This window comes from Gopherus flavomarginatus, chromosome 6 (assembly GCF_025201925.1).
Source record: "Gopherus flavomarginatus isolate rGopFla2 chromosome 6, rGopFla2.mat.asm, whole genome shotgun sequence".
Taxonomy (NCBI): Eukaryota; Metazoa; Chordata; order Testudines; family Testudinidae; genus Gopherus; species Gopherus flavomarginatus.
The window spans coordinates 123,708,659-123,725,218 of NC_066622.1; the positions used below are offsets into that span (position 1 = coordinate 123,708,659).

A 16,560-nucleotide genomic window follows, 5' to 3' on the forward strand; every position below is an offset into this window, starting at 1 on the left:
CAATTCTCTAATTTGTGGAGGTTGTTTTGAATTCTAATCCTGTTCTTCAGCATACTTGCAGCTCCTCTCACTTTGTGCTCATAAAATCTGCAGATGACACCAAACTCTACTCTACTATTTAAGTAATTAATGAAAATATTGAATAGTACTGGCCCAGGACAGACCCCGGCATAACCTCACTAGATAATTCCCCCCTACCCCACATTTTACTGCAAACCACTGATAACTACTCTTTGAGTACTGCCTTTCATCAAGTGTTGTACCCACCTTATTGTAATTTCATCTGGACTCTGTTTCCCAGTTGGCTTCTCAGTACGTAAAGTAACAATATTTATTGAGTGAGCACTGTCGTCTTTAGATTTTTACGTTGTGTTCAGAGTAATCATTTTGTACAAGCAGTGTTTCAGTCTTGAGTTGACTGCTAAATAAATTATTTAGAGGTGACTACCTGCATGATTAAGTACTACTATTGATTGTCATAATAATGGCTGTTAGCAAAGTGTTCTTAGGGCTGGGTCCAAAGCCTACTTAAGTAAATAGGGCTCTTCCCAATGATTTCAGTGGGCATTGAATTGGGCCTTCTAACTTTAAATTCTAACCGATTTATTATGCAGCAGGGGAAAAATAGAACCGTACAAGGTTAATTTCTGAAAGATATTTAACACATTTTCTGTTTCCATGTTTGTACTGTTGATGTGTTTAGACTTACTAAATGTTTACATTCAACATGTTTGATTTTACAAGTGTTTAGTGAAAATGCCAATTATTTTTTAGTGATAAGTTTGGAAATCACACTAGATTTGAGATTGGCTTTTGCATTTTATTCTTTAAATTGCTGTTCGTTGTTAGATACAGCTTGATCAGCATGTAATGGTGTCTAGTAGATGATATGGTTGTACACAATACCTGAGGCCATGCTCATATATATTTTTATATATAATTATTCACTGTGTTTAACCCAAATATAGGCACATTACCCAGACAGTATTTTTAAAGAGACCCCAGTATTATGACCAACTAGCTAGACCCATATTTATACAGTGGAGCTTAAAATAACTTTTCAATTATAATAGTGTTTAATGTGTACTTTTATTTTTAGCAGTCTCAAAAGGTTGGCAATCTTTATCAAATAATAAATGTTTTCTCCATAGCAACAGAAGTCCTTTAACAATGTGTACAAGTTACAGTATTACTCCCTTTTTTAGAGTAATCTTAATATTTCAGCCACGATTTATCAAGAATTTCCATCTATATAAGTATAAAGTAAGCAATATCTCAGTATTCCACGGTATGTGCTCATCAGTCTTATGAGTGTATATTGTGTAATGCAAGTTACCCAGTGCTTGTGTTGGCTGAACATATCCTGAAATGTTGTGCTTAAACCATTTCTTTATAGTCCTTCAAATGTTTTCCAAATAATATAGTTTCGTTATGATGTTGGACAGCAGACTTTGGCCAGTTTCTATTAATTGGCCTAAGCTGGCCCATAGTTTAAACATCTGCTTGACTTGCAGGTGCAGTCAGCTAATTAGACATATAAATGCTTGTAGTTGTACCTGCAAAGAAATTCAGAAAATCAAAGAGTTCTAATTTTAAAATCAAACCCCCTTTGTGGTTAGAGTTGCAAGCTGTAAATCAAGTAGGCTTTTTTTAATGTTACTTCCGGAACTTTGCTACTATATCAACACACTCTGTAACTGTGTCAAATTCACCACGAGTGACATTTTTAAAGTTCTTGTTAAGCCTTTCCTCCCTCTCCACTTTCTTCCCCTTACTCCTGTTGCCTTCTCTCCCATTAGCAGTACTTATAAGTGGCTTCAAAGAAATCTGTTAGTCTTTAAAATGCCACCGGACTCCTTGTTGTTTTCAAAGAAACGTACATGCTGCTTCTCTTTGTTCTCTTCGTAAAACTCTGCAGTGTCTGATTAGCTAAGGTGTGGTGGGGGATGGGTGGTGAGTAAAGAAGAAATGGCAGAATATACTTAAGTCTATGTGAAACCTAGTTATTTTTTATAAATGAATTTAAAATAGTCTCAGATACTGCATTTGCTTCTGAGTCATCCTGTCAGTTTTTGTGATCCTACAGCTTTCTCTCTCCTGTGCTGTATAAAAGATCCATAGAAACATGGAAAACAGATTAAATGATTGTACAAGTGAAACTGGCTATACATAAAGTGCTATTTAGTGCGTAAAAACAAACTGAAAAAAGTGTTTTTTCATCTCTCAGTTGTAGAATCATAGCTATTATTGTTACAATGATATGTAAAATATTTTCAGACCAAATTGATTTTTTTTTTAAGGAAGTTCAAAAATTTCACAGCTAGGACACACTTCATAGAGTGTTGATTGGATACTGGAATGCTTAACATGTTTAACTTTTTTGCATTCCCTTTGAGACTTCTACTTGTATATGTTTACAGGATTGGGAACCATGAGTTCAGTTTCAATAAAGTTTTTTTCATGCAGTTACCAAATATAGGAAATAAGATGATTTTGAGTTGTCTAGTTTATAATGTTTCACTTTCTCATGACTTGGGAATTTTAAAGGGATACCAACCAATTGTCTGTCTTGTTCTTATTTTGCATTCAGCAAGAGAAGGAAGAACAACATCAGTTAGCTGTCACTGCTTACTTAAAAAATTCAAGGAAAGAGCATCAGCGTATCCTTGCTCGTCGTCAAACTATAGAGGAGAGAAAGGAGCGTCTTGAAAGTCTAAACATTCAGCGTGAGAAAGAAGAGTTGGAACAGCGTGAAGCTGAACTTCAAAAAGTTCGTAAAGCTGAAGAAGAGAGACTGCGCCAGGAGGCAAAAGAGAGAGAGAAAGAGCGTATTCTGCAAGAACATGAGCAAATCAAAAAGAAAACTGTTCGTGAACGCTTGGAGCAGATTAAGAAGACTGAACTGGGAGCCAAGGCATTCAAAGATATTGATATTGAGGTTAGCAATTTTTTACTGGAATATTGAATTTATTCTAGATTCTTGTACTGTTATTCAGCTGCCTAAATTTCATATTCTCCACCTGTTTTGTTATTATGTCAGTAAGACATTCCTAAAAATATGAGACTACCAATTTGGGCAATTTAAATATTTGATCAATCATTGAGATAGGAGCTATTTACATGTAGGAAAGAAGTCCAGCCATTTGAGAGGGGACTGAAGATTTCTACCATCTAGATACCTACCTAGTAATAAAACATGAAATAGATATCCAAATTGTACCATGACAACGGGACTATATCTTAGGTAAAATTCAGATAAAAATCTATGACATGTCTTCAAAGTAGAATGCAAGTTACACAACAGACTAACAGGAGCCTAAAAATGTTCAGAAAGTCAACTAGTTTGAAAGTTAAATGAGAAATTGCAAAAAAAAAAAAAAAAATTAAAAAAAAAAAAAATTAAAGTAAACATAGGAGACTGCATTCATGCCAGGAAACAACTATTTGCTTTCTGTACTGTATTAACTTTAATATCTGATTGTAGGATCTTGAAGAATTGGACCCTGACTTCATCATGGCTAAACAGGTTGAACAGCTGGAGAAAGAAAAGAAGGAACTCCAAGAACGTCTGAAGAATCAGGAAAAGAAGGTATACAAAGCAACAAGAGTATGGGGGTGGGTATATAGAAACTTACACAGGTTTAGTTAAACCATTGTGAACCCCTGTTTGGATACACTTTTATACTGATTCTAAAACAGCATCAGTTTACCTTGCTGCTTGGAGATACAGGGCAAGCTGAATTCATACAAGCCAGGTTTTAATTGATTTGAGTCTCTACACACAAATCTGCACCAATTTAACTAAATTGGTTTAAAATCACACCTTGGATTAAACTGGTGCAATTTTGCATATTTCAAAGACGAATATGCTGGAAATACTGAGGCAGCAAATATATTGGGTGAAGTAGAAATATTTTTTTAGCATACCAGATTTGGTCTTTATTTTATACATTATAGGTATAATACATTTGGTTTTCTATATTTAGATTGACTATTTTGAAAGAGCAAAGCGCTTGGAAGAAATTCCTCTGATAAAGACTGCTTATGAAGAACAAAGAATCCGAGATATGGACCTGTGGGAACAGCAAGAAGAAGAAAGGGTAAGGATATTTTGATTTTGTACAGCAGCATCATTTGGTGCTCAATATAAAAACTAGATCTGTCCATATGTATGCTTTCCGTTGTCCAGCTCAATCCAAGAAGGGGAGCTGTGATTTAGTTCATAGGGGATTATTTCTGTTTCTCATTATTTTCTTCCCACTCATGGATAGCAATGTCTTTTGTGTCAGTCCAGCTAGAGAAAGTGTCAGCTGTCTGATAAGCTGCCTCTGGTTGTGGGCTCTGAGGGTTAAACATCCTTAGAGGATTTGTTATGTGTTATAAAGACAAATATTATGTAATTTTAAAAAATTGTTAATATTTTTACTTTTGCATATTTGTAGATCAGCACAATGCAGCTGGAACGCGAAAAAGCCTTGGAGCATAAGAACAGGATGTCAAGGATGTTGGAGGATAAAGACTTATTTGTATCTAGGCTCAAGGCAGCACGACAGTCCATTTATCAGGTAAACATCATGTGTTTTTGTTGGAAAAGCATTTCTATAAAGTACTTAATTTGTGAGTTCAGTGTTCCACTTGAAAAATACAAATGAATTAACAAATGGAGCTAGACAAGATAACGTCTGTTTAAACTAAAAAGATGTTGCCCTGCTATTTTTCTGAAACTCTGGGGGAAAACCCTTTCTGGCAATCTAAAAGAATTCAAATTTAGACAGTTGACCCTTTAAAAGACAAACGGTGATGGCCACAATGTGACATAGAGCCACAGAACAATTTTGTAATTCCAGAGAGGCCTCGTTCTTTCATTGAGAGTTACATTAATAAAGTGTGCATGGGAGCGGAGATGTCCACTTGATGATCTGGCAGACCCTGTCACTTCCAAGGCACTGTCATTTAAAATTGCTGTGGCATCTACCACAGTCGCTTACATGGAAAAGTAATTATTAAAACATTACTAGATGTATTTTAGCTGCCTTTCAGTGTGGTTTAGCAGATGGAAATGAGGGATAGCCAGCAGCATGTGACCACAAAAAGAGCCAGCAGCTCTTCTAGACCACAAATAATCCACAGACCACAATTTGGAGTTGCTCGTCTGGTTAGAGTAATCACGAAAATGTTTCTTATCTAAAGAACAGACTTAATTTAACACAATTCTTGTGTTTCAGTTCTGTCTTTTTAGTTGATTCAGCAGATCACTTATGTGTTACAGAGGTATCTCTGGTATTTTAGATATGATACTAGGTTCCTGACCTGAACAGGTCATACCTAAATTAGATAAATGAAAGGGGAGAAGAGATGCAATTGAAATTGTGTGACTTAGCTTCCTGTTCTAGCACTTTGAAAACTTCACTGAATTTCTCTGCAGTGTATTGGAGATTTAGCAATATTCTGCCCATAAATATTATAGAATTTAGAAGGGAAAATTATTATCTTAAAAATGTATCTATTGTCTTTAGGGGTTACCTCTTCAGAGTTTTTTCCTGAGATTTTTAGGGATATGAGAAACTGTCAAAATCAATATTCCACAAAAGTAGGAATTTAAGTTATCTTGTTGTTAAAGAGGGAAGAGGTTTTAGCAGCTTTCTGGTAGCTATGTACAACTCTTTTTGGGGCACTACCTGTGATTTCTGAGAGATTGGGCATCTGTTTATCATACTTGGGTTTCTGAGGAAACAAAGCACTAGCATTGTGGATGCTGATTCCATTTCTCAGAGGTAGACCATTGCATCCCTTTATTCTTAACTTCCCAGAAGGGGGTTGGCAGGAGGAAAGTGTAAACATCACCCCGTAAAATTGCCAGTGAAGATGACTACTGCAAAATTTGTTGACATTACTATTTTGTAGTTATTTGCGTCTTTGTTCAGTGACCTAAATAATTCTCCAGCTATTGGATTGAGTTCTGAAGGTTTTACTTGTACTCTTGCTATTTTTCAGGAAAAACTCAAACAGTTCGAAGAAAGGTTAGCAGAAGAAAGACATAATCGTTTGGAGGAACGTAAGAGACAACGCAAAGAGGAGAGGCGTATTTCTTATTACAGAGAAAAGGAAGAGGAAGAGCAGAGATTGCGAGAAGAAAAAATGCTTAAAGGTAAAATTTAAGAGACATGCACTGAATAAACAGAGGGATATTGTATCTCATTCCTTCTTGAAGCGTCCCAGAATCTTTCAAAGTCAAGTATAGGTCACTGTGTTCCATTGGATAGTAGGAAATTTTTCCGTTCCTTTTCGTTCGAGAGGATTTGCTCTATTGGTAGTTTTTTATTTTTTTCAAAAGAATACAAATTCTTCTTGCAGAGCTCGAAGAGAAGGAACGTATTGAGCGTGAAAAACGTGAGCAGGAACAGCGTGAATACCAGGAGCGTGTCAGAAAACTAGAAGAAGTAGAGAGGAAAAAACGTCAGAGAGAGCAGGAAATTGAAGAGAGGGAGCGTCGCAGAGAAGAGGAGCGGAGAGGTCTTGATGACCCACTTTCAAGAAGGGTACTGTGATTTGTTTTTATTTTTTAATTGGCTGATTGCTCTTCCTCTCTCTCTCTCTCTTTTGTAAGGAGTTGAAAATGCGCTTTAGGTGGGCTAATGAAAGTCATGTAGAGGTGTACAACCCGTAAGGAAAAGTTTACTTAAATTCTGTGTGCTTATTTGCTTGTCTAGTTCAGAAGTTAATATTTGGGTGCTAGCGATTGACAATTTATTCATTGGCCACAGAAAATTAGTTTTCAACAAATTGAACCAATATGTTTAAAGGGATGGAGAATAGATTTAATTGTGGTCAGCGCAGATGAATCGGGAGGGACTAATGAGGAACAAAATTGTAATGGCTTATGCTAAAGTTGTGAATCAGAATAGCCATTATAGGGAAACTCCAGTCTAAACATAAAAATAAACATACTCGCTATAATTAGGTTAGAAGAGTGAAGGACTAAAAAATATCTTTAAAAAATCAGACGCTATCATTTTGAAAACATACTATAAAATAGGACTGAAATAATGCACTTTCCCAGTACAGTACACTAGAAATAGCAATTAAAAAAAAATTCAAACTCATAAGTTAAATTGTGTCATTATTTTGGGGATTGGTATAATAATAATAATGTCATTCCAAAAATGTATGTTACATCCTGAAACTTACCTATGCAGAACTTTGAAATTTTCTAATTTTTAATACTTGCTGATGGGAAAGCTTGTTTTAGGTCCTCCTTTTGATGTGTCATTCAAGGAGATACTGAAACAAGTAGAAATACTTGTAGAAGTACTCTTCTACAAATATATTTTTGAAAAAGTGGTTGTTTTTAGCAAACAATATCTAAAACCACCAGCTCATTTAATACCAGGTGACACTCTTGTCCATTACTAATTTGCCTGTGTGAAAAAGTTGATTTCCAGTTCCTAGGGAACAGGTATCCACATCATCCAAAAAAATGCCTTCACAACTGGCAGACTCACTGAAAGCAAGGATTGCATGATCCTAGGCAGTTAACTGTGATCTTTTGTGCAGAGAGAACTTTATCTACAGGGCTCTCAATTTAGAACTACTACATGTGCATATTCTAGTACAGGGAAAACTTTTCAGTCAGAAACTGAATGTTTAATAGCTTTTGTGTAAAATGGTGTGTCTGTGAATCACAAAAAAAACTGTGTTAAGTGCTTTACAAACACAGAACAAAAAGATGGTCCCTGCCTCCAGAGGGCTTATAATCATAATTATAAAATGAGAGAGACAACAGATTGATATTGATAGGGGAATATAAGGAAACATTAAGGCAGTATTAGTCAGCATGATCAACAGTATCAGAGCCCCAGCTGCTTAACCGTTGTCAAATCTTTTTGTAGGCATCACAACAACGGAGAGTTTGAAGGAGGATAATAAGGTAGCTTTGCAGATGATTATGGGGAGCTCCTCCCAAGGATAATGCATAGCAGGAGAGAAAGCACAAAGGTGCTTGTTTGAAAATTGAGCATGTGGGTAGTGGACGCTGGCATCAGTGGCCAATTGAAGGCAAGAGTCAACAGTAGCAATTTTCAGTAGCAAATAGGAGGTGAAAGGCTGTAGAGGGCTTTTCTTTGAAAGTGAAGACAAGCAGGTTATATTTGCGATAGAGGAGCGGTTGCCACGGGAGGGATTCAAAGATGGGTAGGTGACATGATGAAAGCGATGGACTAGAAGAATGATCTTTGCATCAGTATTCTGAATGGATATGAATGGGGCACAACTGCATTTGTCAAGGCTAGAGAAAAAGAGGTTGTATTTGAGATACGAGATGAGGTTGGATGAGAGTTTTAGTGGTATGGATGGATGAGAGAAAATTTGCAAGAGTTAGACATAGCCTGAATGTAGGGATCTAGAGAGAGATCCAAGTCAAAGATGATCCACAGATTATAGGTCTGAGTGACAGGCAGGATGGTGGTGATGTTCACAGCGGTTGAAAAAGGAGGTGATTTGGGAAGATTAGCAGCTCTGGTTTAGCCATCTTGTGCTTGATGTCTAGACATCTAGATAGACTTCCTAGACACATAAATGTGTAAAGGTACTCTGTATCCATAGTACCTGTAAACACTTATAACCAAGGAAAACCTTATAACAGCAGTGGGTCATATCATGTAATGAATGAAGAACACTTTTTAAAAAGTTGGATTGAAGTGACTGGACATCTGCTGCTGTTTATGGTAGTGCATTCATTTAAAATGTCTGAGTTGAGTTCTAATATTTCTTAGCTAAAAAAGCTAGCTGCTGCTTACAGTCACACTACAATATTACTCATGCACTTAATTAGCTCTAGTAAAGTTTTTGTTGTATTAATCTAGAATTTAAACCTAAAGAAATATTACTTGTATCATAGTATCTGATAGATCTGTTCCTTAGTTCAGCCAATTTACAGTTATTCAAGCGTTACATTGTAGAGAACATCAGCTTAATTGGTGCCAGAGCATGATGTTAAGTGAATGGATTGCAACTATTAGAAGTTCTGTATTTTTGTGCTACCAAAGCTGATGCTACCGTTTACCTGTGGTGAATATAGGAATCTCGTTGGGGTGATAGAGATGCTGACAACACCTGGAGACGAACAGCTGAGCCAGAATCAGAATGGAGACGAGCACCACCAGAGAGGTAAGTAGAGGGAAATCCAGCATCATGGTTGTTGGGCCCCAATTTGTAGACACTCTTCCTGTTTTCAGTCTGAATAGCCTTTGCCTCTATTATGGCCAGCATTTGCATCTTTGAAAGTTATCCTCAAGGATTTTTTTAAACTCCTTTGTAAGGATTCCAAAATAAGACAGAAGGAGTATAGCTATTTAAAAATGCAAATAGGGAAGAGGGGACTTGTGATAAGATATGATAAACATCCATCCAAACTCTATTGTGCTTTTATCCAAGCATCCTTTTATCTAGAACACTGAATACAATTAAACTTCCTGGTTTATTTAAACCTTTACATTAAATCCAGTGGATGCCACCAAACCTCTAATAAACCAGCAGCTGCTTATATGATTTTTCCTTTGCTAAATCTGCAGCCTAATCAACCATCATCTTTACTTAAATGATTTGCTGCAGAGCTCAAAATAAGGGAAAGAGTGACTAGATATAGACTTTGTGATGGCCTGTCATATTAGGAATTTTGCATTAAGGAATTGAGAGAGATACTGAAGAACTTTGTAACAAAAATTCAAAGCCTTGCAAGAAATTAAAAATCCAGGATAACTAAGGACTGGTCTACACTAGGGGGGGATTGATCTAAGATATGCAACTAGCGTAGCTGAAGTCAAAGTATCTTAGTTCGACTTCCCTGGCCGTCCTCATGGCGGCAAGTTAACCGCCACGGCTCCCCTGTCAACTCCACTTACTCCTCTCGCCAAGGTGGAGTGCGGGCATCAATTCGGGGATCAATTTATCACGTCTAGACAAGACACGATAAATTGATCCCAGATAGACCAATTACTACCTGCCAATCCAGCGGGTAGTGTAGACGTGGCCTTACAGAAGTTGAAAATATATGCTGCAAGCTGAAACTAAGAGCTAAAGAAATGTCATGAATTGAGAAGGGAAACAAACTGAAAAGGGAGCGTTTAAGGACTCAGTATTTTGAGGCTGTTCTTTTGCTAAAATGCTTATCCTGGGTCTGAATATTTTAGGATATTTGGGTACGTTCACTGATAACTGAGAGGATTTTGAGAATGACTGCATAGGAGAAATATAGGTCTTTGGGAACTCAGTGCATCGGTTAGGACTTTTTTCTTTCTCTTCCATGCAGTTACAATGTTGAGAGAGGAATCAAAATCAGTACAGGCTAATATGCAAGGCTATTGAACATTTTCTTGACCAATTCTTTTAATTTGTCCCAAGAGAGTAATTAAAGTCAAATCCAGCCATAATACTTTCTGACATTGCTTAAGATGAAGGGTAGGGGTCCTGTATTATTGGTGCACCCAAAAGTCTCATTGGTTTTAGTGGTAGTCTGGATGTACAAGGAATGTGTTAATTTATATAGGACTCTACTGTAGTAATGTAGATTTGACTGCAACTGAATAAAATGTTCAGAAATCTATTTCTGAATTAAGGCAGAGGCAGTGATATAGAGGGCAGAACACAGAGCAGCAGCAGGAACACATATTTAGTTTATGTCTACAGCTCCTAGCACAAATGGTGTCATGTTGGAATCGTCCCATGGACACTAGTAAAGGTAAGGAAATTCAGAGATTGTCCTGCAAACGTAGATTTTTCACTTGAAACCATTTAATTCATCATTCAAATGCCAAGAGCCATATGACAGTCCATAATCGTGGAACTACTTGTAGAGTGCAGGCAGGCCTCACACTGATTACCCAGGACTTCAGGGTGGTCATCTTAGCTGTCATTTTGTCCCAGTTGTCCTCAACCTTTTCTGGACCATGACCCTGTGTTACAACAAGAAAAAACTGCAGATTCCCCCTCCCTAGCCATAAGGAGAGGGTAGTCCTGACACATGCTGGATGTGTTTGCAAACCCCAGGCTGAGAACCTGTGTCTAGTCAATGGAGAGTTAACCTTCACCATACAAGGAAGATAGTCAACTTAAGAAACAAAAGAAAGCATAAATCTCTTAGAATCCAGCAACAAAATTAGTAATCTTCCAGATAATATCTGCAATTTGCCAAAACAGCTGAGGAAACTAAGTTTATAACTGAATAGAGGCTGTGCAGTGTGCCTCAGAATGAGGAACTTATCACCCCTAAAAACATTATATAAAATTATTACCTCTCCATCAAAAAAGTAGATTGGTCTTAGAAGGATGGCAATTGCTCTAGAATGCACCGTCAACAGGAGTGTCTGTTTCCAGCTCACCCATTTTAGGGAAAATAGAGATTGTTCACAACAAGCACTTCTAATTCCTGAGAGGGACCAGAAGACAACCCTGGAATTCATCAGAGGGGATGATATTATTTCAGCTATCATAGAAATGTTGGGCTGGACAGGACCTCAATAGGTCCTGAAGTGTATTCCCTCTGTGCCAAAGCAGGAATAAGTATATCTAGACCGTCCTTGATAGATGTTTGTCTAACTTGTTCTTAAAAAAATCAGTGATGGTGATCCATTGCTTTTGCACATCTCAAATTGCTCCCCAGAGGAGCCCCAAATAGTTTTTTATGTGCTTCTGATAATGGAAAAAAGGCCTGACGTGTGTTTCATGTGTGTATCTTATGTACTTTTTGAGTTTTGAGTGAGCATAAGAATTCTTAAACTACTGTCATCCACCAAGATTGGGGAAAAGTTAGAGATCCTAGTACCAGCTCCTCCCTCCATTTGATTAGCATGAAACTTGGTAGAAAAATTCTACCTGAATTGCAAAGGCATCCTACTTTAAGCCTCATAAACCTTATATTGGAAATTGGGTTGCAGTCATGAGTGTGGAGTGGCTGCTACCATTCTCTAATGAACTGAATAATAATCTTGTCTGATCATTAGTTTTTGTTGCAAAAAGTTATCCTCCTATAGAACATTCTGTATGATAGCCTCCCACAAGTGTGCACGTCATTCCCTATAAGTTAGTGTGTTTGACTGAGATTACAATTTGCTTTCTAACGTCAATAAACATATTTAATTTCTAAGGGGAATTTAAGTAGAGAGCCATATTCACTGTGGAAAGAGCTCCCAGTTGCCCCTAATCAGTACCTATCTCCTGACTTTTCTTTCCATCTGAAGAATTATTTCACAATCATGAAGGTACAAAGATTAGCAGAAGTAATTGGCACAGTATTTTACAATTACCTTCTTAAGATCCTGAGGAATCTGAGTTGTGACATCTATAACCATAGCAAAAGAAAGTCTACAACTTCTGTCAGCTTAGAGCACCCATACAGCTAATTTTGTTAAGTGTTCCTAAATAGTCACCTTTCACCAGAGACTGAGTAGGAAAAACTTTAGCTTGAAAGAGAATTCTCCAGTTTGAGTGCAAATAGGAGTCTAGAATAGAATTGCTGTCTCATTGTTAAAGGTAATTGTACTCTCCCTCATTCTGGAAGCAGAAACAGGAAGCTGTAGCTCAGATTTCTCAAGATTGTTGAGGTATGGGTTGTGTCAAATTAACAGCGGCATACTCTTCCCCTCTTGTTGGAATCCCACATTATTATTTTTTTAACCAAATCTTTGTGGTTTACCTCTAAGATGTCCAATAATGTGCATTTCTACTGTTTCATATCTTTTCAAATTCATCAGACATTCAAATCCAGGTTAACACCTTGATTTGTAGTTCCTAAAAGACACACACCACCCTCCATCTTCATAGTAAATTGCCCCTCATTCCCCACAAATAGTTTAATTTCCTAAAATTGAGAGGAAACCTTCACCTCTTGACAGAATCATGGCTTATGACCTGTATAAATATGTAAAATAGATGCCATCCTTACTGTATTCAGTACTGTTGTGAATGAAGAGGTGTAGTACACAGGCCAAATGTATATAGAGCACTTGGTGAAGCATTAAAATAAACAATATATCTTGAGTAATGACAAAGAAGAAAGCTCTCACTCATATCCAGTGGTATCCAATCTTTTCAGCTTTGAGGACGAAACATACTTCAAAAGATCAGGGAGCCACAATCAGTTTTATGGCGCAGATTCTGCCTTTGCTGTGCTCCCTTTGCATCACTTCAGAAGGAGGTAGTCCCCAGAAGGCATAGTCAGTCTGTCAGTATCCTGTACCTCCCTACTTGCAGCCACCTAGCACAGAGGGTGAGGAAGATGAGAGGCCAGGAGCGCATTGTCTTCTGACCATTCCAAGTTGGATTATGATCCCTACGGGACTGTTGCCAGTTAAAGCATTCCAAGGCTGCTGTGATGGACCTGTATGTGATTGTTGGTCACCAACTTCTGGACTGCACTGTGTGGCTGTGTGAGGAAGAGATGGGAGCCATCCATCTCTTAGACCAGTGGTACCCCCTCCCAATCCTGTCCGCGCCCCCCAGAGCTGGGGTCTGGGAGTGGGGGATGCGGACGGGGTAAGGGCCCCCCCAACTCCTGTACTCCACCGGGCCAAGAGGCACAGGCGGAGTCGATGGGGAAGCGTCAGCAGTCGACTCACTGCAGTGAAGACACTGCGGTGAGTAGATCTAAGTATGTTGACTTCAGCTACGTTATTCACATAGCTGAAGTTGCGTAACTTAGATCGATTTCTCCCTCCCCCCCAGTGTAGGCCAGGGCTTAGACTCTGGCAGCACCCCTCTAATGCCTTTCCTACTCTTCTTGGATTCCCACAAATCAGCAAGGAAGAGTCAGTGGAGCAGCCAGACTTATTCTCTTTGCAGTGCAGCAGGTGGCCAGCAGGGGAGCAGCTGTAGCCTAGAAGGGACAACAGCTGCTCAGAGCAGTTTCTGGGGCAACGGGGGAGGTGATGCCTCCTTTTGACAGTGATGAGGCTGATTCAGACACTTCCAGTTAGAAATAGCAAGGGGACTGGTTGGGGAACAGATTTTCAACTTGCAGTCAATTACACACTTTCTTCATAACGTGCACCATCTCGGGTCACAGGTTGGACCCACTGCTCTAATACGTAAACCTTTCTTCACTTTTCACGTGGTTTAATAGGGAATGGCGCCGTGGAGAAGGGCGTGATGATGAAAGACTTTTCCGAAGAGGAGATGATCTGCTTAGACGTGGTGGTGCTGAAGAGAAAGAGCCTTCTTCCCGGGAAGCAAACGAAGACCGAGCCCCCAAGCGGGATGTGGACCAAGACAGGGAACCCAGGCGGGGTGTGGATGAGGATGGGGAACCCAAGCGGGACGAGGATGGAGAACCCAAGCGGGATGAGGACAGGGGACCCAGGCGGGGTGTGGATGAGGATGGGGGACCTAGGCGGGGTGTAGATCAGGACAGAGGGAGTTGGCGCACTTCAGATGACGACAGGGGGCCCAGGCGAGGCCTGGATGACGACAGGGGGCCCAGGCGAGGCCTGGATGACGACAGGGGGAGTTGGCGTACTGCAGATGAGGATAGGGGTCCCAGGCGCAGGCTGGATGAGGATAGGGGTCCCAGGCGCGGGCTGGATGAAGATAGGGGTCCCAGGCGTGGGCTGGATGAAGATAGGGGTCCCAGGCGTGGGCTGGATGAGGATAGGGGGAGTTGGCGCACTGCAGATGACGACAGGGGGCCCAGGCGTGGCCTGGATGACGACAGGGGGCCCAGGCGTGGCCTGGATGACGACAGGGGGCCCAGGCGGGGTCTGGATGACGACAGGGGGAGTTGGCGCACTGCAGATGATGACAGGGGACCTAGGCGGGGCCTGGATGATGACAGAATTTCCAGACGAGATGAGGACAGAGGCCCCTGGCGTAGTGCAGATGAGGATCGACTCTCAAGACGTGATGACGACAGGGGTCCATGGCGTGGTGGGGATGATGACAGAGGGCCCAGGCGTGGTGATGATTCAAGACCTGGTCCTTGGAGACCATTTGGTAAACCAGGTAAAATAATTTTGTAATTAAACTATGGATTTTTTCATAATTCTATCCCTCTTCCAAAAATGAAATGTTCTGAGTTTATTAAGATGTATATTAAGTACTAGATACTCGAGATAGCAGAAATAACTGGAGCTAGCGCTGTGTGTTATTTTTAAACCAAGATTAGGTGTTTTTCTGAAAGATATGCTCTAATTCAAACTAGGAATCAGTATGAGTCTATTAATTTTCTGTTGCAAATGGCTGGATCAATCTGGCTAATTTGGATCTCCCTCCCATTTTGAATGATCCTTTTCATTTTACTGTGGGTTTTTTTTTTTAAATCAATATTTATTACTTCTGTAGCAAATATTTAAAGATCAAATATTAATGCTGGAAATTCACTTGTCTTGTGAATGGCAAAGTGCCACTGTAGACAGTGCACCAGCGCTGAGAGCTATTCCCTTCGTGGAGGTGGTTTTTTACACAGCCACATTAAAGCGCTGCTGTAGCAGCGCTTTTAATGTTTCTAGTGAGGACATGTCCTAAAAAATACAGATTTTATTCAGCTCTTTGCTGAACTACTATGGGGAGTATGGATTTCTTCACGTGAATGAGGCACCTGACCTACATTAAACATAGGTTCTTCGTCAAGTCTTTGTGGATCCCACTCAGGGTGGGAGACGAATGGACAAAAACTTGAAGCAGAATCACAGTTGCTGTGAAGGAAAGTAAAACCTTCTCTCTTGACTACTCCAGGTTAGTCAGAAAAAAATTTGATTCCTTTTGTTTCTAACAGGCGGATGGAGAGAACGAGAGAAAGCTCGCGAAGACAGCTGGGGCCCCCCGCGAGACTCCAGACCTTCGGAAGACCGTGAGTTGGATAGAGATAAAGATATTGATGAAAATGAAAAGGATCGTGAGTTTGACAAAGATCGTGACCTTGATCGGGATGATCGCTTCAGACGTCCAAGGTTTGATTTTTCTATTGTTAACAATATTGATAGGAGTTTTTTAAAAGCCTTCAGCTTTTTTCCTCTTTTGTGAAATTAGTCACATCTTTAAGGCAATAAACAAATTATATTGATTATTCATATTGTGAAGAAAATCCTAATTGTTCCCAAAAGCAGCCACAAAATGTTTTACTGCTCACTTTTAAATACACCTCTACCCCGATATAACACGGGTTCGCATATAACGCGGTAAAGCAGCGCTCCTGCGGATCAGTGCGTCAGCTCCCAGATGAGGTGCTCCGCTTTCCACCGCCAGTGAGTGCAGGGAGGTTGGGGAAAGGACGCCCCGCTGCCGGTGAGTACGGGGGAAGTGGAGTGCCATGGCTGGGAGCTGACAAAGTGGAGCGGGCTAGGGCCGGGTTGCTCTGCTTTTGATGAGTGCGTGGAGGTTGGGGAAAGGATGCCCCCCGTACTCACCTGTGGTGGGAAGTGGAGCACCGTGGCTGGGAGCTGGTAGAGTGGAGCTGGCTGGGGCTGGGCTGCTCCGCTTCCTGCTGCCGGTGAGTGTGGGACCTTCCCTACCCCACAGCAAGGGCCGCGTCGCTCCGCTTCCCGCTGCAGTTGAGTGTGGAGGGTCGGGGGGAGG

The 16,560-nt window shown here is 40.0% G+C and overlaps 1 protein-coding gene across 2 annotated transcripts in view; it reads left to right on the forward strand.

The window, feature by feature from the left end:
• EIF3A (eukaryotic translation initiation factor 3 subunit A) overlaps positions 1-16,560 on the forward strand; it is a 56,186-nt gene that overhangs the window by 29,653 nt on the left and 9,973 nt on the right. Inside the window, exons 12-21 of one of the 2 annotated variants that reach the window (XM_050958926.1) lie at positions 2,591-2,938; positions 3,485-3,589; positions 3,987-4,100; positions 4,443-4,565; positions 5,995-6,148; positions 6,355-6,539; positions 9,077-9,165; positions 14,114-14,680; positions 14,711-14,988; positions 15,761-15,935. In XM_050958926.1, coding sequence (XP_050814883.1) covers positions 2,591-2,938; positions 3,485-3,589; positions 3,987-4,100; positions 4,443-4,565; positions 5,995-6,148; positions 6,355-6,539; positions 9,077-9,165; positions 14,114-14,680; positions 14,711-14,988; positions 15,761-15,935 — 2,138 coding nt within the window. Of the gene's footprint in view, positions 1-2,590; positions 2,939-3,484; positions 3,590-3,986; positions 4,101-4,442; positions 4,566-5,994; positions 6,149-6,354; positions 6,540-9,076; positions 9,166-14,113; positions 14,989-15,760; positions 15,936-16,560 lie in introns of both variants that reach the window. The other variant, XM_050958925.1, reaches the window with a different exon arrangement.